Source organism: Ochotona curzoniae, unplaced genomic scaffold, assembly GCF_017591425.1.
Source record: "Ochotona curzoniae isolate NIBS_2020 unplaced genomic scaffold, NIBS_Ocur_1.0 scaffold_2683, whole genome shotgun sequence".
Taxonomy (NCBI): Eukaryota; Metazoa; Chordata; class Mammalia; order Lagomorpha; family Ochotonidae; genus Ochotona; species Ochotona curzoniae.
The window spans coordinates 9409353-9430262 of NW_024467100.1; the positions used below are offsets into that span (position 1 = coordinate 9409353).

Below are 20910 nucleotides of genomic sequence, written 5' to 3' on the forward strand. Positions count from 1 at the left end.
AGAAGAGATAAGATATTCAGAAAAGATTTTTAAAATTCTAATAAATTCAAGTGAAAAAATAATAAAATCATTTTAGAATTGAAATATAAATTTCAAGCAATAATAATGGAATGGGTATCTCTGAAAACTGTTAATTGAATGAAGAATCAGTTTAAGAAAATAATTCAGAATACAAAGTAGAAAGGCAGTAAGTTATAGCATGAAGAAGGAGATTAGACTATGGAGATCTACTAGATATGGATCATTAAGAGGCCTTAATTAAGAGAAAAAAGTTGTAAACCACTTAAGTAGATTTTGAAACACTGGCTAGTCAACTATGATAATTGTGGTTACAGAATAGAAAGTAACTATTGTTATACTGAAAATGTAAGAAAAAAATGTATCAGAGAAAAAACAAATCAGCTGATCAGAAGGAGAAGTGCAAGTAAAGAACAGCTATTTCCCATAACTACTGTTCTGATGATGGGAAATGGAAAAAACAAGTAACCGACAGTTTTTTTTAAATGAACAGATTTCAATTCTTCCATGTTATAAATCAGTTACTAATACTTTATTGACAGTAACCCATCATGAATAAATTACCAAAGTTTCATGGACATCCCACTGGCAATGTGTAGGATTACACAGGACAAAATAAGTGAATTGTGCAAATGGGACAACTATAGACATTGAAACTGCAAAAAGACAATAAATCATTAAAGAAAATGAGAAAACAGAAATTCTCATATATAATATTAGTATAAGCATAAATTGATCCAATCATTCTGGTATTACATATATTTATTTAAAATATTCACTTCTCCTAGAAATCCCATTTCTGAGAATTTATCCTAAGCAATTCATGTACAAATGTAGAGTTGTTTTCAAAGCAACATTATCCAAACCTTGAAAAATAGCAATAGTCTCATTATTAAAGACTTGCTTGAATGTTTTCATGGCAAATCCCTGCAGTGAAATATTTTGTGATTATAAAAAAATTCAAAGTTATCAAGTTGTAATTTTAAGAAATTTCAGTTTATGAAAATTAGACCTGAAGGCTCTGATGCAATGGTTCAACTGGCTAATCCTGCACCTTCAAATGCTGGGACCCCATATAAGCACTGGTTTGTGTTCAGCTACTCCACTTCCCATCCACCTTTCTGCTTATGGCATGGGAAGGCAGTAGAAGATAGCCCAAGGCCTTGGGACACCACACCTGCCTGGGAGCTCCTGCAGAAGCTCCTGGCCCCTGGCTTCAGAAAGGCTCAACTACTTCCGTTACAGCCAATTGGCTAGAACCAGTGGATGGAAGATCTTTCTATCTCTTTTTCTCTCTGTAAATCTGCAGTTCCAACAAAAAAATAAATAAATCTTTAAAAATTAGACCTGGATAAAAATTATTTTTAAGTGAGTCATAGAGATTTTAAGTAATGACATAGAAAATAACCACAATGTTTTGCTAAGGGAAAAAGTAGATTGTATTCCAGTGTGTATTATATTGCCCGTATGTGAGTTAATTCTGTGTTCATGTGAGTGAGTGTATTTATACTTAGAAAAGATCTAGATAGTTTTACCAAATACTCAAGACATCGCTGAAAAGTATAGACCTTCATATATGTTTACTTTGCATAATTCTGTATCATTTGATTGTGTGTGTGCATGTGTAAATGAGGAGCTATTTTATAAAAAAGAAACTCATGTCAGTTAACTCTTTGCTCCCTCAGTTCCAGTGTCTCGCCCAGTCCTCACTCTCAGGGCTCCCAGAATGCCGGCTGTAGTGGGGGACGTGCTGGAGCTGCACTGTAATGCCTCTGGAGGGTCTCCCCCAATCCTGTATGAATTTTATCATGAAGATGTTTTACTGGGGAACCACTCAGCTCCCACGGGAGGAGGAGCATCCTTCAACCTCTCCCTGTCTGCAGAACATTCTGGAAACTACTCCTGCAAGGCTAACAATTATATAGCAACCGAGCACAGTGACACCATGTCATTCACTGTTACAGGTGAGGGGATTCTTGCGACTATCAGCTCAAGGGATGCGTTATCTCCTCCACCTTCCCCAACAGGCAGCATTGGAGCTCTGTTTCCTTTACAATTTGATATATGATGTTATGACATGACTTCTGCCTATGTGACTTCTATCTGCAAGCTTCAAATTCTACATGTTCAGAAACTTGCACCTTTGCTTCTCTCCATGAATTTTTCTTTATGGCAACACTCTTTTTCCACCATGACCAAAACTCCTCCAACAAAGAATACAATTTTCAAAATACAAACTATATCCTGGTCAATAGTGCTCAGTAAGAAAGCTATGAAGGTCACTGTGTCTCACCTCAGAAGACATGTGGTCACAGTTTTATATCAGTCATTAAAAATGCAAGCACATTCTCTTTTTGGCTCACAGATTTCTCTCTAGCTTCTCCTGCCCTTGTCCCAGAGTAGCTTAGAGTCCCTCTGAGGAACCTCACCAGCAGATGATTCTTACATGTTCCTGTCCATTCAGCAATATCCTCATTTCCCGTTTGTCCTTGTCAGCTGAACTCCCGGCCGTGTCCACGCTCAATGGAGGCTTTAGTATCTTCCTCTCTACCAGACATTCTGGCATCACTATGAATCACTCAGCACCTTGCCCTATCTTCTTCTCTGTATCAGTCACCTCTCCCACATACACATACACACCATTCCATCTCCAAAATGAGCTTTAAGCACCTGCTATCTGAGCAGTCTCCCATCCTTCTTGTTTTAACTCCTTCTATCACCATTATTCATGTATCTATGGAAATTCCAGTTTGTTACCACCTCTACATCCTCTCTAATCCAATGTCACCCTCAACTCCTACCACCAAACTGAAGTCTTTCTCTGTATTCATAAATTAATTCAACTCTTGTCTTCCTAAGGTGTGGATGGAGGACTTTTTCTGCCCCCACACGTAGTGAGCACCTCCATCTGACCCCTAGATTCCACTTTTCATGTATTCTCATAAACTCTTGCTATCCTTTAACTCCTCTGACCTCCAACACCTCTCTTTGTCTACTACTTTCTTTCAGCATTGACATGCTGCAGTGCTTCCACATCTAAGAAAACTGCTTTACCAAATCCCACTTATGCCTCCACCCTAGACTCCACCATAGCTAAACTTTCAGAAACAGCTTCCCAAGTCTGCTCTATTCCCTCACTCTCAAAACAGTTCTTAAATAGGCTACACAAAACCTCCGTGGCTTTAAATCCAACAGTCTTGTTTTCACAACTTGTCTTATTTCATCTTTTTAAAATCTCACATGCTGTAAGTAAGCATTTCTTCCTTCTCAGAACACTCTCTTCCTTAATTTTAGCAAACTTCTCCTCTTGCAGTTCTTCCCTCTGGCCACTTTTTCTCAGTCTTATTTTTCCTAACCTCTTCTGTTATAACTTTTAAGCACTACTATGTTCAAGAACTAAGGGCTGTGCCCTTTATCCTCTCTTTTCTTGGAGATCCTCAGAATGCTATCCATAAATGTTCTGCACATCTGTAAATTGTGACTTCTACACTTCTGTCTCTAAATGAGACCTCTCATCTGAGCACCTGCAAACACCTCACCTGCACTCAAATATCTCAAAAGCACATCGGCCTGGGCATCTCTAAAACTGACGCTTGCCTCATCCTCTTTTTGCGAAGGCACCTCTGTTCATGCCTCGAGAGCACAAAGCAGAAACCTAGGAGTCTTCTGTAACATTTCTCTCCTCATGGTCAGTCTAAGTCTAGTTTGTTATTTCGTAAACATTTTGTGAATCTATTTCTACCACTGCTATCCAGGTCAAATCTAACATTATTTATAATTAACACAATTGTACTTAACTACTCACTTCTGTCTCAGTTAGGGTCATTTTACACAATAAGATCAGAAGGTTTTTAAACAAAAGCATTGGGTCACCTCACACCCCTGTATGGTAGATTTATAGACTTTGTGTTGCTCCATGAAAGGTCAGAATCTCCAGCACAGCTAATGAATCTCCACCCAGTGTCCAGCCTCCTGTTTTGTGACCCAATTCAGACTCTTCGAGTGATGCTGCCACCCTCTTTCAGTAGTTCATCACGGCCAGCTTCTTCCCAGTTCAGAACTCTTACATATACCAGATCTTCCTTCATGTGGTTATTTTCAAATGTCACTTTATGAGGATGCTCCTTCCAACTAGTATATGCTAGATTAAGTACCAATGTCGTACATTCCATAGCACCCTGTTCTTTTTTTTTTTATCAGTTACTGACACTTGAGTTGCATGTTTGTATTCCTGTTTAATTGCTGCCCTGTCATCCCTTTTAGGTTCTGAGCTCTATGAGAGCAAAGACTACAGCTTTATCTCCATTGAATCTCCATCAGGGTCTCACAACCTACTTACTACCTTATTACTGTTCAATGAATGAGCACAATAAGCAAACAGATTCATCAGTACTTGTTCTGTAGTGGGCTTCACTTCTGAATTGCCTCCCTGGTTACATTTAAGCTGCCAGTCTCGTATTCCTCAAGTTCTATTCACTAATTTCTCACATTCCTCAGTTCTTCTTTGACTTCTGACACATCCAGGTTTCAGTGTAATCTTCATTTTCAGATTTGTCAAACATACTTGAGTTTGCATTTCCCAGTGCTCCAAGTATGTGTAGTATTAGATGTATGTTTTGTTTTCTGAAAGCTGATGAAGTTACTCCCGAGTTATGAATAATGTCAGAAGAGTCTTAAAGACTGTGAAAAAGCATGTTCCCTGCTTGAAATGACTTTTATTAGCAGGAATATATTCCAGCAAAAGGATCTAATGATTGCTTTCCCTCCCTCAGTTCCAGTGTCTCGCCCTGTCCTCACCTTGAGAATCCTTGGGGCCCAGGCTGTGGTGGGGGATGTCATGGAACTGCACTGTGAGACCCTCACAGGTTCACCTCCAATCTTGTACCAATTTTATCACGAGAATGTCACCCTTGGGAGCAGCTCAGCCCTCTATGGAGGAGAAGCATCGCTCAACCTCTCCCTGACCTCAGAACATTCTGGAAACTACTCCTGTGAGGCCAGAAATACACTGGGAGCCCAGCACAGTAATACAGTGACACTCAGCGTTACAGGTGAGTTGATCCTGTCCACCACCAGCACAATCAAGAACTGAAAATGGAGATATAGAGTTTTTCAGGGTTATATGTTGGCATAGCACCCACACATTCCTCCCATCAACAGCACTTAAAGACTGGGTCCTTCCTATGGTAGCTTTAAGGAACCTTTCCCAGCTCACAGGTCAACTAGTCTTCTTAAATGTATAAAGTCTCAATGAAAATGCAATGGTAGGGGAGCTTTCTCTGGTCTTTGCCTGGTTCCAACTTTGGGTCCCCACCCTCTCTCTCAATGGCCATCAGGATCGCTCCAGAAACCCCTCAAAACAAATAATCAATCTAGAATATATAGAGAACAACAAGGAAAGCTTAGAATCAAACAGGAAACGGTCAGCGTGGATTCACTCATGCCTCACTAGGTGGGACACAAAGATCAGTTACTCCTCACTAGGGTATTGAAGATTTCTCTGCACACCCCTCCTAAAACGGTTCACCTAAACTGTTGACACATGTCTTGTTAGAGTTATAGAGTTAGACTGCCTGAAAAACAGTCAGGTTCAGCAAAATCATATTTCAATGCTATAAACTGCTAAATACTAAAATTAAAATAGACACGAGACAGCCGAATAGTAATCTATAGCCATTTTAACGCATATAGAACCTGGTTGTATATAAACTAACAATTGAAATGTCAATGTAGAAGTCACAGGATATGGTTCAGAACTTGCATTCTTTTTTCTTTTTAACATATTGGTTATTCAATACCATGTCAATTAATTCCATAATGTTATAAATTGTTACTGATGTTATATCAGGGCTTTTAATTGATTGAGATGATACTCTGCCGGCTCTACCTTCAGACCAGAGATGGTCTCTCCAAGAAATCGTTGAACTTATCTGAACAATAAGATGCTGGACTTTGTGCTTGGTAAATGCTTGTAATGAAAGAATCTCAACTGAATCTGAACTGTGGTAATGCAACAAGGTGGAGGAATCCACCATGTGGGGAGGGCTTGGCGGGGGGAGGAGGGGGCGGAATCCCAGTGCCTATAAAACTGTGTCACATAATGCAATGTAATCAATAAAAAAAAAACACAAAATGTAATGGTGTTTTTAGACCATAAACTATCTCCTTTTTATTATTTAAAAGGCAGAGAAACACACAAGGATGTGCCATCTGCTATTTTACTCCCCTTCCCCAAATATTCATAATAGCTAGGGGCTAGGCCAGGCTGAAGCTGGCAGACTGGAACTCAGCCAGCATCTCCCACATGGGTGGCAGGGACTCAGGTACCTGAGTCATCGCCTGCTGCCTGCAGGATGTGCCTCAACGGGAAGCTGCACTGGAAAGCAGAATCAGAATTTAAACTTAGGCACTCCAAATGCTTACCCTAGACTATTTTCTGATCTGACATTGTGATACTGAAAGGAAACCAGAAACTTCTAAAAGATGACAACATTCCTCGTCTAATTTCTTCTCATTGACTTCCAATAAGCTTCTGTTGAGCTTCTTTTATTACCGTAGAGTTAATATTCCTTGTATTTCTGCAACATCCCATATAATTAGCGGCTGTGTGTCTAGCCTTCCAGGGGAAATGCTGAAATATCTTAAAGCAAGGAATCAAGTTTCCAGGCTAGAGAAATCTAGAGCAGGATGTAATGGAATAGAAATCTTATTCTCAAAGCTGTCTTTTGTTCTCTTGCCTTGAAGTGTAATAACCAACAGAAAATGAGTTTTGCTTCTATTTTTAGAAGGCCCTAAATAAAACAAAAACTCCAAACACTTGCTTAGAGAAGGTGCTACACCACGCTATTAAGAACAAGCAGTATGACTTTGGCCAAGCATCTTGTCCTAAATTAACTAAAATTTTCTCACACACACTAGATAAATAAGACAAAATGGAGATCACAGTCTTCCCTTGCTGTAGAATTGTTTTTTAAAAAGAGCTATTTATTTGAAAACCCAAGTTATAACAAGAGAAAGAGGACACAGTGAGTGAGAGAGAGACAGAGAGAGATCTGCCTGCTATTGGTTTATTTCCTAAATGACCATAATGATTTTAAAAAAATGGGCCAGATCAAGGCCAGGATCAGCAACTTCTTCAGAGCCTCCCTTGTGAGTGATAGGAGCCAAGGCACTTAAGACATCATTATTTGCCTTCCCAGGTGCATTAGCAGGGAGCTGGATCAGAAATGGGACAGCCACGACTCAAATTACTTCCCATATAGGATCTGGTGGTGCAGGCTGTTGGTGCTGATCTGCTGCTGACATGCTATGCCACAGTGTCGGTCACCCTGCCTTAGAATTCTGTGATTTGCATACACTGAATATGAAGGAAATGTGCAAAGGAAGAACTTACTATCCCTGTTCCTGAGATACATCCCAGAGATGCGAGATATTGGGAAACACTCTAAGCATCAGGAAGACATGGACTCCTAGTCCTAATTTCCCCGGGCCAGTTCAATGAGCAAGTTCAATCAGCAATGCTAGCCCAGGAACCAGAATCTCTCCTAAGTAGCCAGGGTGACCATCCCTTTCACACCCAGAGGTGACTTGATTTCTGATCAGATTTTTCCCACGCGACCAAATCATGGTTCTCCTCTCCATCAACAGCGTCTGCCTCAAACAGTTTTCCTCTAAGAGTTCCAGGAACTTATTGTTACATGCGTTCCATACCTACTTCTTAAGAGTCCCCCATTGAAGCATGTGTCAGTGACCAAGTGTTGCTCCCTTCTCCTTATAACAATATTTCTATGATTTCTTAGTTAAAATGTCTATTGTTTCTAATGCTGCTGCAATCATAGCTGAAGTCTTCCTGTGTAGCCTGGGTGAGTGGTGCCTGAGTTCTGGAACTACAGCAGGGGTCACGGAAAGCAGCAGATGTTTCATTACCATCTTTCCTAACAACATTATCATTAACATTCACTGAGCCCTCATCACATGGTAAGCAGTGTGCTTCAGGCTTGACATGCAATGCTGCAGTAACCATGAAGATATGCCTGTGAGGATACCCAGTTTTCAGGAGAGGAAACATGAAATATGAAGAATGAAGTCATAGCTTACAGGCATAATGGGAAATCCAGGTTGAAAAATGGCCCTATCCAGTCTCAGTGTTAATCTAGACTACAAAATTCCTTCATCTTTCATCTTTCATGTCCATATTTTAACAAAACCTTTTAGTTTTTAGTAAGATATTATTCTGAAAGAATACATAAATAAGTAGTTTTGATAAAATTTTGAATGATATAAATGGGACAATGTAAAGATAAAGGTATAAGTGCCAGTGCTGTGGTACAGTGTATTAAGCAGCTGCTTGCCATGCTGGCACCCCACATCCAAGTGTTATTTCAAGTCCTGATTACTCCACTTTGAACTCAGCTCCCTGGTAATGCACCTGTGAAAGCAAAAGAAGATGGTCCAAACACTTCAACCCCTGTCCACATGGGAAACCTAGATGGATTTGGCTTGATCTAGTCTATGCTGTTGTGAACATCTGGGGAAGGACCCAGTTAAAGAAAGATATATCCCTCTTTCCATCCTCCCCCTCCTCTGTCTTTCTTTCTCCCTCTGCCATTTAAATAAATAAAATAAATCCTTAGAAAATATAAAAGATAGTCCTGATTTTATCTATTGCCATACCCTTTTTACCTGTTGACACATTTTTGCATATTCAAAATTACACTATATAGCTTGTAGTTTTCTGTTAAAACTGTTTCTTGCCTTTAGTTTAAAAGTATAAGTTGGATAGCTTTCCCAATTCATTACCTCGTCCACTAGGTTGCCTCTAGTTTTTTAGGATTTTCTTTTATTTATATTGGGAAGAAAGACATACAGAGAGGAGGAACGACAAAGAGGAAGATCTTCCATCCACTGATTCACTCCCCAAGTGGTCACAATGATCAGAGTGAGCCAATCTGAAACCAGGTGCTTCTTTTGGGTCTCCCATGCGGGTGCAGAATCCCAAGGCTTTGGGCCATCTTCAACTCCTTTCCCAGGCCACAAGCAGGGAACTGGATGGGAAGCAGAGCTGCCAGGATTAGAATCAATGCCCATATGGAATCCTGGTGTGTGCAAAGAAAGCAAGGACTTTAGCCACTAGGCTACCATGCCAGGCCTGCCTTTAGTTTTTTACTTATTTTTTCCAAAGTCTGCAATAGAAATCCTTTTACAATTGTCTTGGCATATTCCACACTATATTTAAAGGAGATGAACTGAGAAGTAGACTTAGTGAGTCAAAGCTTTTGTGCATAATTAATTTGGTATACTGCAAAATTGCTATTCAGCACAGTGTGTTAAATTTGCATTCCCACTTAGAGCAAGATGCCTGATAATCTACAATCTCATGAGTAATATGAACCTATTTGAACTTTGTCAATCTGATAAATGGGAAAAGAATAGCATATTATGGATGTTGTTATTTGTACATATTCCCTTAACACTAAAGATAAGACTTGTTTCTGTATATTTATTAGCTATTTGAAGTTTTTAGTGATTTCAATGCTTTTTACAGTTTCTATTGAGCATTTTCTGCACCTTGACAGCTATTTATAGACAAACATGATTAGTTTTGTCTATCATTTGTGTTTCAGTCTAGTATTCAAGACTGAGATCTCTTTCCACTTGCTTATAATGTATCTTTTTCTTTATGAATATGTTAGGAATAAAAACATATGGTGGATTTTTCCTCTTCTTCAGTTCCAGTGTCTCGCCCTGTCCTCACCTTGCGAGTCTTTGGGGCCCAGGCTGTGGTGGGGGACATAGTGCAGCTATACTGTGAGGCCCTCATAGGCTCGCCCCCAATCCTGTACCGATTTTATCACGAGAATGTCATCCTGGGGAACCACTCAGCACCCTCTGGAGGAGGAACATCATTCAACTTCTCCCTGACCTCAGAACATTCTGGAAACTACTCCTGTGAGGCCGACAATCACGTGGAAACCAAATGCAGTGAGGTGGTGACACTCTTCGTCTCAGGTAAGTTTCTTATGTCCAGGTTACAGATGTGGACAAATAGTTCCTCCAAGGTCATTCTGGAATTCCACACGATACCCACAGGGTCAGATACACAAAGTTGCTGGATCTCCAAGTGACAGCATGTGGGAAGGAGGACAAGGATAAAGAACACTCCTGAAGGCAGAGGTCATCAGCTAACTGCCTCTTCACTGGCCGCAGCCCATCCTGCCCATCAGCCATGCCCAGGCACAGATAGGGGCCACACCAACACCTACTCAGTCCCAGGAGTCCTGGCCACCAAGAGTCCTCTTCTCTCTCGGGTCTAGGCATCAGTGTTGGTGGCAGAGGCTGTTCATGCCTCTCTCTCTTGCTCATGTGCCTGGTCTTCCCCTCAGGGCTGACTGAGAACAGAAGCGGTCCAGTTGCCACAGCAGTCACCGGGGCACTGTTCATGGCAGGTCTTGCTGCAGGTGCAGTGCTACTCTACTGCTGGCTCTCAAGAAAAGCAGGTGCGTCGCTCCTTGAACCCACGCTCTTTTCTTCTCAATTCTCCTCCTCTCCCTTCCCCTATTCTCACCCCTTTCCCTCTGGGTGCCCTATAACACATGCTTATGGAATGCAAGCATTCAAAACTGCCCTTTAAGTGGAAGATGGCTTGAAAACATGCACTTTATCTAACCTTACAAACTGCAGTGTTGTCTCCCTTTGACCCCCAGAGATTCCCAAATAATAAAAAGGAGGGAAAGACTCAAGTGAAAACAGAGAACAAATGGGATTGGGCAACTTATCAATTTTTAATGTATGATATTTGTATAGTTATTCAAGTCTATTTTGCTGCTTCCATCCATCAATCATTGTCTTTTAAAATTTGAGGTTGAAGGATTATGGGATGTGGTCTCCCCTTCCACATTATAGTTATATCTTTTGGAGGGCAGGTATAATTAGAGTAGTTTTGCCAGATCAATTATCTCTCTTGAAGCTAGGAAAGAAAGATTCAGACTTCATTCTTCAGGCAGTTTCCAGGTGTGACTCATATGAGCCAGGCCCCCGGTAAGGGTTTCCTTTCATGAATCTAATGCTCATTTGCTTTTCTTTGCAGAGGGAAAGCCTTCCTCTAACTCCTCCAGGTAAGATGAAAGCTGTGCTCCTGGGTGGTTCATGAAATGGAACTGGACCAGTTATCACCAAGAGCACAGCTTCTGCACATGTGGCTGGGTGGACTGCCTCTACTTCCTGTTGTCTCTGCCCTTGGGGGACCTCAAGGAAACAACATGGAATTTCACCCACCATCAAAAGTGCAGGGGCCTTCTTTTCTTCTGTCAAGTGTTAGTTGCTTTTCATTTATTCACTGCACAGGTTTGTACCATGCCTGCCTTAGTTGACCAATTTGACCACAAAACCCATCCATATCTTGAGATGATTTAGTTTGCTCAGCCTGGAAAACTGCAAACATTGTGAATCCAATTAACATTTCTTGGGATGAAAACCAGGAAGGGGGGGGGGGGTCAAATTCCTGGTCATCCAGAGAGGGCACTCTGCCATCCAATTGTGATGCCTATGAAGAGGAGGCCACCATTCTGGATCTTGAAGGCCACCTTTATGAGCCACACTATGGCTCACAAGCTACTCCTGGGCAAGCTCATGGTAATAATACCTAAGATATCCAGAGCTTCTCAGAGCCTGTTGACTGATTTCTCTGGGACGTTGACAGCTTTGAGAATAAAGACTTTAGTGCCAGGTCCTCCCAGCTGGCTGCATGACCTCAGTAAATCATTTCACCTTGCAGAATCTCCATTCTTCCACTATAAAGCAGGTATACAATAGAACAAGCAGTGACATTATAAGCATAGTAACAGTTTTTGTTACATACTAGATAGCCATAAAAATCTGGCAATACAGATAATATTCCTTTGTCATGATTTCTAATGCAAAATGCACAAACCATTTGTTACTCACTTGTTTGTTTCCCAGTTTGGCAATTGTCCGTGTGAAAAACTCAGTGACTGCCAGGGATTTTTGCAGCTACTGAATCAAGATTCTCGGAAACATTGATATTTCTGTGTTGCACAGGAGCCCGTCAGATTCAGACCCCCAAGAGCCCACTTACCACAATGTACCAGCCTGGATAGAGCTGCAACCAGTGTACAGCAATGGTGAGGACTGCAAACCTTCCATTTTGGCAGGGGCAGCAGGGGGTGTAGATTTGGACAGGAGATGTAAGGGGATTGTGCAGAAGTCTGGAGGGTTCTAGTCCTTTCAGAGAATAAGCTTTGGGGAAAAGAAAGGAAGTAAAATATGAGGCAAGAATCTTAACATCCTCTAAAACTTCAACTTTTTTTCAAGTCAATCCTAGAGGAAGAGATGTGGTTTACTCAGAAGTAAAAAGAATCCCAGGGGAAGCCAAGCCCACAGGTAAGAATGAAGAGGGTCTTTTCTGATCAACCATCAACTTGGACAAGCTGATGCTGTGTATGTAGCTCAGTTACATACACAGCATCTGGGTCAACAAGGCCCAATGGTGCCTTTCACACTGAGTCATCGGGGGCAGGGGGATGTGCCTGTGCTGTTCATTCCAAGCCCACCATGCACCAGTGCACTCTTCATTCTGTACAGGTGGCTTCAGCATAAGCTACATAACAAAACCCACAGCCAGTGCTCTAAGTACCTGTGCCTGAGTAAAACAATAGACTCTCAGAGCTGCAATGTTCCCACTTGCAAATGGAATGGGGCTATTATTCCCCATAGTCTTAGTCAGTTTGGACTGCTATAACAGCATGGACCAGTTAGCTTAAAAGAGCAAACTTGTTTCTCATAGTTCTAGTTGCTAGAAATTCCAGATAAAAGTGCTGGCACAGTAAACTTCTTGTCAAGGTCCATCTTCTGGTTTGCATAAAGATTCCCCCTTTCAATGTCCTTACACAGTAGAGAAAGAAGCCTCTCTCTCTCACACACACACTCTGTATCATGTGTTGAGAAACTCTTAGGTGTCTGGTACAGTTCTAAGTACTTGAATAAATAAACACATGACATATATATTTATATCCACCCCCTTAGAAGTGCACCTGTAGTGGAGTATGCCTCTCTCCCCTCTAATTTTTTCTGTCTCTCTCTCTTTTTCTTTTTCTCTCTCTCCGTGTGTGTGTGTGCGTGTGGAGAGAGAGAGAGAGAGAGAGAGAGAAAGAGAACAATGCTGTATACTGTATCATATAGTAATTTGGGGTGTCATTTATTACCCAGAACACTTTAGCACCCAGAACACTTCCTGGTACATAGAAGTTGCTCAACACCTGTAGATGGTACAAAATCATGCATACACAATCACAAACACACATACATATGTGTAAACCCAGATAACTTTACATTAATGCTGCAGGCAGATGACATTATTTTTCCTGCCACGTAGATGTGACAAGAGGCAGGCAATGTTTAGTGACTTAGGCCCCAGAGGTGGCAAAGTTGGCACGGGGCCCAGGCTGAGGTAACTGTGGATGTGGCCACATCCCTCTCCATTATATAGATGAATCTGTGATGATACAGCTGATGAGATGAAACATACATATCTCTGTTTTTAAGAGTCCCTGTGGGGTGGGCTGGTCAGTGCTGTGAGGGCTGGGCAGCGTAGGACAAGGCAATTGCAGGACAGGGAGAAGACCAGGAGGAACGGCCAACTGAAGAGGGCAGGGGTCTAGCAGCACAGGGACATGGCAGCTCCTAGAAGCCACAACAGTTGAGCACTTTCCTTCTTTTCACAGCATCCCCTGCACCCACACTGCTCAGGAACAAGGTGAGTCCCCTGCCCTACCAGGTCTCCCGCTGTGGGCTGCAGCTCTGGCCTCATTCCCTTGCATCCTTCTTCTAGGACTGTTCCGTCGTCTACTCCCAGGTAAAGGTGGCCTCCGCTCCAGCCTCCAGGGCCCAGCTCCCAACCACCTCAGCTCCTCACAGATGAGTCCGTGCACCCCCCAATTGCTGTATCATCTTCTGTACCCAACATTGTCTGGGCGGTGGAGGCAGAAGCACTGAGAGGGGAAGATTGAAACTGCTCCAGGTGCCTCCTGTAACTGTTGTGTCTATGTCCAGTGCTCTCAGTCTGACTAGAGCCCAGGGTCCAGCTTGCCTCCATCTGTTTGGTGGCCTACAGCTCTGTCTGGGTAGTGTTTTACCTAAAAACATGATTCTCTGCCGGAGGCCAGTTCCAGCCAAGTTTGAAGCTCAAAAAGAGTATGTGAAGTCGGCAAAAAAAAAAAAAAAAGAAAAAAAGAAACATGGACACTGTTAATTGGTGCCCTCAATTAACAGCTCATAAAGCTGGAGCTTTTTTAAATTATTTTTTTTAATTTACCCAGTCATATCATAAGCTTTTGCACAAATATTTAGTTGTTCTATTTTTACTTCATGACTAAGGGGGCATGCACAGACATTTGCTCATTCTGTTTGTACTTCACGGTTAGGCAGGTGTCCCTAAAGATAATTCTGCAAATACTATATTCGTATTCTTCAAGCAAGCTGTTGTTCACTCTTGAGTAGTAGCCATGGAGTGACAATCAGGAGTCCAAGGCTAAGGCACATGAGATTATCTGCTAATCAGTAATACGTTCCTGCTACCTTTCTATTCTATTTCTAGAATTTACCAATCTCTTAATGGGAAAATATGTTATAAGGGAAAAAAAATACATAAAGATCCAAGACAAAAGTTTCAAATATTAAATTTCCCTACAACTATAGGCTCTACAACCCCATAAGCAATCAAACAATAATTAAAAGCATAACTCTATTAATAAAAACATTCTTAAATTCCTCCAGCCAAAAATGATAAAAACAGCTGAAACAGATACATTTTCTATGCTTCAAAGAATTGCAAGGACAGGATAGCCTTTAAGAACATAGTAACTGTGTTTATCGCCATAGCAGTTGCAGCCCAACCTCCCATCACTTCCATTAATATTTAGGATACTTATCAAACCCTTTCCCAGAAAGCACACTACATGTCTAGACCAGATTCTGAGACAACAGTTTCTGGACACAACAGCATGGGCATAATCGTACTCCTGTGTGTAAATTGTTAAAGGCCCACTAACTAAGACATGATCAGCAACGTGAACTCCCAAGCTCACCTTGGTTGCAAAACCATCTCACAAGGGCAAACAGCAGTGCCTCAATGGATTACAGAATTCTTAGTGGGGTGGTTGAGTGTCCATACAAAGGGGGTGAAACTGCGTTGAAGAGGTTGGAGAGACATCCACCAGGCCTTGCCATACAGATGGAAGCTCCTCGCAGCCTTGCCAACAAGGAAGCTGTTCCCTCCACGCTGTCATGCCATCCACATGCACTGCCTTGACCCCAGCAGTCCTCCAAAAGAGCAGCCCATCATGTCTCTTGGCTCTCAGTGGGCTTCAGCTTTTGTTGCTGTTTCAGGTCCTGCTTTTATGCACATCCTACCATCTCTCTAAGACAGAACCTCTGTTGCACATGGGAGTCCTGCTCTTGGCAGGTGTATGTCTCACCACCATCAACCCATGGAGCTGCTGTAAAGCTCTGCTAAATGGAATGCATATGCTTTGGCCATGCTGGATTTGTCATGGTTCTCTCCACAGCAAGGCTGCATTTCACACACCTCTTATCTGCAACTCAAACGGCAGCCCCCCTGCCACCAGGATAATACCTGTGTGGCAATCAAGTGCATGGATTTCCCATCCCAGTTCCAAGTTGTTTCTTTCCTACCCAAAAGTAATTGAGTGAAATCAAGGCAGGAGGACCCGGGGTACAGACAGGAAGCATACTGGAATATGAGCAGGTGCTTGGTTACTATCTAAATGAATGCATAAACAAGAAAGACACTATGAGTAGTCAACTGGCACCGGATCCAGTGTACTTCCTGGGAAATCCTGAAGGCACTTATCTCTTCACTGAGTAGGAAATACATTAAAAGCAGAGGTGGGGCAAGGAAGACTGTTTAGCTAGAAGGGCGTGTCTCCCACTGCAGTGTGCTTGTGAGATCTCTTGAGGATTCGGATCTAGCAGGGGTTGGGAGAGCCTGAGACTCAGCACTGTGATCACACTCCTACATGAGGCTGATGCAGTCAGGCCAGGGGACACAGTGACAGGCAACCCCCACGGAGAAGCAGGCAGGCTCTGCAGCACTGGGCTCAGTCCATGGGGAATCATGGGGATCACACTGCTCCTCCCCAAGCCTCCCCTTACCAGGATATGACCAGCTGCCATTGCCCAGGGAGCTGCCACCCCCGGCTTCCCCATCCCAGGCTTCATATTTTCCCTTGATAAGGGTACATGAGTACACACCTTATTCTTCTCCATTCAAAGTTGCTCTCACCCACGTCTGAGCCCTCAGACACTCTGTTCTATGTCTACAGTGTCTGTCAATCTCTGATACAGTGGCTTGTATGGTAGGCATCATTTAGAACATTTCCCTGAAATAAAATCCTGCCTGGCACCCTCCGTGCCTTCCTCTGTGGAGCATTGCCCACCCACATCTCCAGGCTCTCCCATGGTGCCCCCGTCAGAGGAAGTTCCTCCCCCACATTCCCTCCAACATGGCCCTCTCCCAGTGGCTACTGCCCTCTGTGATCCCAGCTCTATGATCAGCTCTCACCTGACTCCATGTCTCTCCTTTGGGCTCCCACAGCATACTGACACAGTGAGACCCTGAATCAATGATGGCCAAAGTTAGCAGGGAACTCAGAGTGTATTAGGCCAAGTTCTAATTTGTAGTTGGAAATTGACAACCAGAAGATAGAGGAGTTAGCTAAAGTCACACAACCAGTTAGTGGCAAACTAGCTGAAGTGAACTCAGGAGTCCTGACCCTGTGGTTGTGGATTTTCCCCCTACATTGCTCGCTGTTACAGGAATGTTTGCCTTGTGCAGATGATGGATTTTCATGGAAAATATGCATTTTATATATAGATATAATATATGTGTGTAATATATATTATATATAAAGACAAATTTAAGATGCTTGTGTCAAAATAAATGTGTCTTTTAATTTTAATTTTCCACAAACTTTTCAAAGTACCTTCGCATACAGAGCCCAGCATGGTGCCTGGTGTACAGCTGGCGCTCAACAATTGGTAATCATATTGAGTACTAAGACTCCCGGACAAATGAATACTCTCAACTCCACAAATTCAGCTGTATCTTCACTGACTCACTTTTTTGCTTTAATATGTATTTATTTATTTGAAAGAGTTACGTAGAGAGAGGAACAAAGAGAAAGAGAGATCTTTCATGTCCTGGCTCACTCCCCAAATGGATGCAAACGCCAAGACTGGATCAGGCTGAAACCAGGTGCTGGTGTTTTATCCAGGTCTCCCATGTAGGTGTCAGGGGCCCCAACGTTTGGGCCATTTTCCACTGCCTTCCCAGGCCCAACAATAGGGAGCTAGATTAGAAGTGGAGCAATCGGGACTCAAACCAATGTCCATAAAGGAAATTGGCATTGTAGGTGGCAGCTTAAGCCACTATACTACATCACCTAGCCATAGTGTATCATGTTTATTCAAGAGAAATTCAATTCATGTTTTTGGATCTCAAAGGGTTTTTTGAGGATAGCAATAAAGTAATTTCACCAAACCCAGCCATCACTCTGAGATGAATGATATCTTATACAACACCTGCATTACTGGCAGGTGTCTGGACATGCCTTCATCTGTCCCTTATGAAACATGTCCCAGGTGAGAGCAGGCTTCTGCTGTGAGCTTTAAAAGCATCTGCCTCATCTGACAGAGAAGTGCATGCAGTTTCGGGGACTAAGTCCTACCTCACAGGAATTAAAACTTTGAGAAATCAGGGAAATGGGGGAGGAGGGGCTGGGAGCAAACCACACAGTAGAGATGGAAGCTTCTGCCACAGTTAGGGAATACAGCTTTGTGTGTTGGTGGTACTCACCTGGCACAGGCCATGCCAGGTTTCACCGTGGATGTTTACACCAATCAGTCGCCAGCAGTCTGTATGGAGCTAAGGTGGCTTCTAGCTACTGTCCATGGGAGAGAGGCCCTGAACTCCAGGCTGCAGTGTTTGGTGCTGAGTTTCCCAAGTTGGGAAGGCTTTGTCTTGAGGCAACCAGGTATGGAATGCTGGGCAGGTGTGCTGGATCCTTCCAGATGGACTGGCTGCAGTCGCAGCTCACACTTTCCTTGTGGTTGCAAACTCAGACTGCTACATTTACCAAAGGTCCTTGTTCCTCCTGGAACTTGGGGACATGACCCTACACTACCCCTTTATACATTCCATGCAACTTCACCACCAACTTGAGCTTCCCTACTGGACTGAGGAAAGCTGACCTTGTAAGTGAGATATTGGAGCCACTGTTGAAGGCTTCTCTCCCCAGTTTCTAGTTCCTTCATCCCATCCTTCCAAGCACACCTATCAGAGATGCAAAGTCTGATATAAGAACATCCCAAGAGACCAACCAGTTAGAAACTGGTGGCCAGGTTGGGAACACACACCCTGATAACATATGTTCTCCCTCCCTCCCTCTTCCACTATCTCTCGTTCTTGCCTTATGAATTTATATTCTCCCTTTCTGGGTTACTGCACACAGCCATCTGCTTTCAGGCTATTTTGTGGAGAACCAGAGCTAAGAGAGTTTCAGCCAAACATGGGCATGTGGGGTTAGATCATGAGCTGCCAGACATGTGGTTTTAGCAAGGACAGACTCAGCAAAGTTAAAACCTTTGAAAAGGTGCATACGCTTCTTTGAAGTGATATAGCTTCTCTAAATATCTGTGACCCTAGCAAAAATTCAGCCATTTAAAAAGAACATTTATATTAAAGCCTTTGACATGTTAAGAACCAAGGGATAGTTTTTGCTTTCAGTACAAGACAGTGGAATCCTGTGTGTGTCACCTGGATTTTGATGCTTTCTCGTGCTAAGAGCCTGACTAGTTGGGCAGGGCTGGGTCTGTTGACCCAAATTTGGCAGGGTCTTTCAAAAGAAAGAAGCTTCTGTCTTCACTACAGACATGCAGCTACCTTAAAAGTGGAACCAGGGAGCAGATTTCTTTGGTCTAGCTGCAAATCAAGAGAGGCCAGCAGCAAAGGTAGCTCAAAGCACCGAGGAAAAAGCCCGCTCACAACCTGTTTAGGAAGGTCACATTACCCAACTGCTCAAAGCAACTCTAAGAAGACAAAGCACCGTCTTCAAAGACGGGGATTTTAAAATCCCTGATCAGAGAAGAAAGGCACTGCCTGTGTGAATGTGCAGCCCCTATCCCGGAATGATAATTACACAAGGCCCAAACAAACTTCTTGCTAGACTATTTCTGCCACTTGTGTTCTAGATCACAGATCAGATGTAACTGACAGATGTCATTGTAGTGAGACAAATATTACAAAAGCCTGCATGACTTAGATACTAACCTCTTCAAGAACACTCAATATTGGGCTCTATGGACATAATTTTATTGGTGTATTTTAAAAGATTGGACTTGTTGTCTAAAATCATTGGGTTCTGGAGCCAGCACAGAGATAGTCTGGTATGTCCTATTCAGTCTCCAGAATCTTTTAAATAGTACGTTTAACCTACTAGTTAAACTTGGGATAATTTGACCATGAAACAAGAATATTAGGGTTAATAATCAAAAATATTGAAAATATTGAAATTGTAATGCATTGAATTTTTAAAGGATTTACAAGGTAAATATGCTTCCCTGCCCTGTTCCCCTGAAAAGGGAGCAAAGGAAAGCTCTTCCTTACAGATGGCCACAGACAATTTACATACAAGGATGCTGATGTGAGGAAATCACACTTTTTTTTCCATAGGAATAACTGAGTCTGGGCCACCAACAGCATTAGAGCAGGACAAGGGAGGCTGCTGTGCAGGAGGATATCGTCAGAGTCTCAATGTATCGCCACCCCTGGTACCGACTCCTCAAAGGGAATGGGCATTTTTACAATGGAGAGGCCCAATGCAGCCTAACTGGCAGTGGGGGGTACTGACTCTATGTACGTCCTGATGCAATGAAGGGAGCTGCATAATCTCACCCAAGGAGGACTCTTGCCGGAAAGATTAACTAGAACCTACTGGAGGAAACAAACAAATCCAGATGATAAGGCATTCTGACTGAAAAGCCCAATTCTAATGTCATGAAAGATGACAACAGGAGGGTATCCCAGAAAAACTATAGAGCTAGGACAGTCAAAGGGGAACCTAGATTGCATTCTGGGTTTTATGCAATCCACAAGAAAAATTCTGAGCCCAAGAGGGGAAAGTTGAATGTGGCCTCTATATTGTTGATGCTATCAAAACATTGATTTTGAAATCACTTTCAAAATATGTTTTTAAACTTTGCAAAGTACTTTCAGATAGATAAGAAAGAAAACTCTAGGGGATGGCATTAGGCATGGCAGGTAAAGTGGCCTCCTGCGACACCAGTACCCCATGTTAGCACTGGTTTGAGTACTGGCTGCTCCACTTCTGACCCGCCTCTCTCCTAATGCTCCTGGGAAAGTAGCAGAAGATAATCCAAGTGGTTGGGTCCTTGCGTCCCTGTGGGAGACCCAGAAGAAGCTCCTAGCCTGGTCCAGACTGGGGTCATCGTGGTCATTTGGAAAGTGAACCAGAGGATAGAATATCTCTCTCTATGTGTCTTTGTGTGTACTTTAAAAAGGAAGAATGAATGAGTGTGGGTGAGTGGATGTGGGTGGGTGTGTAGGAAAAGAACAATAGAAAATAATTATGTCTCCAAAAATATTAATAATTGATGACCATAAAAAGGGCATACTAGTGCTCATTGCACTAGTCTTCCTTTCAACTTACCTGATGTTTGGGATTTTTAAAAATAAAACACTGGGTGGAGGAGAAAGGAAGCATATCAGTTACCTGGTGTTGAATTTATAGGGTCCCTGGGGTGCTGCTAGAAGTATGCACGTCCTGTGAGTCACCCTGT

General features: G+C 42.6%; 1 protein-coding gene across 1 annotated transcript in view; it reads left to right on the forward strand.

The window, feature by feature from the left end:
- The window catches only part of FCRL5 (Fc receptor like 5), a 36382-nt gene extending 23995 nt beyond the window's left edge, over positions 1–12387 (forward strand). The window contains exons 9-15 of the mRNA XM_041003306.1: positions 1704–1982; positions 4791–5069; positions 9748–10026; positions 10401–10516; positions 11107–11132; positions 12076–12158; positions 12359–12387. Coding sequence (XP_040859240.1) covers positions 1704–1982; positions 4791–5069; positions 9748–10026; positions 10401–10516; positions 11107–11132; positions 12076–12158; positions 12359–12387 — 1091 coding nt within the window. The remainder of the gene's footprint in view (positions 1–1703; positions 1983–4790; positions 5070–9747; positions 10027–10400; positions 10517–11106; positions 11133–12075; positions 12159–12358) is intronic.
- The last annotated feature ends 8523 nt before the right edge of the window (positions 12388–20910 follow it).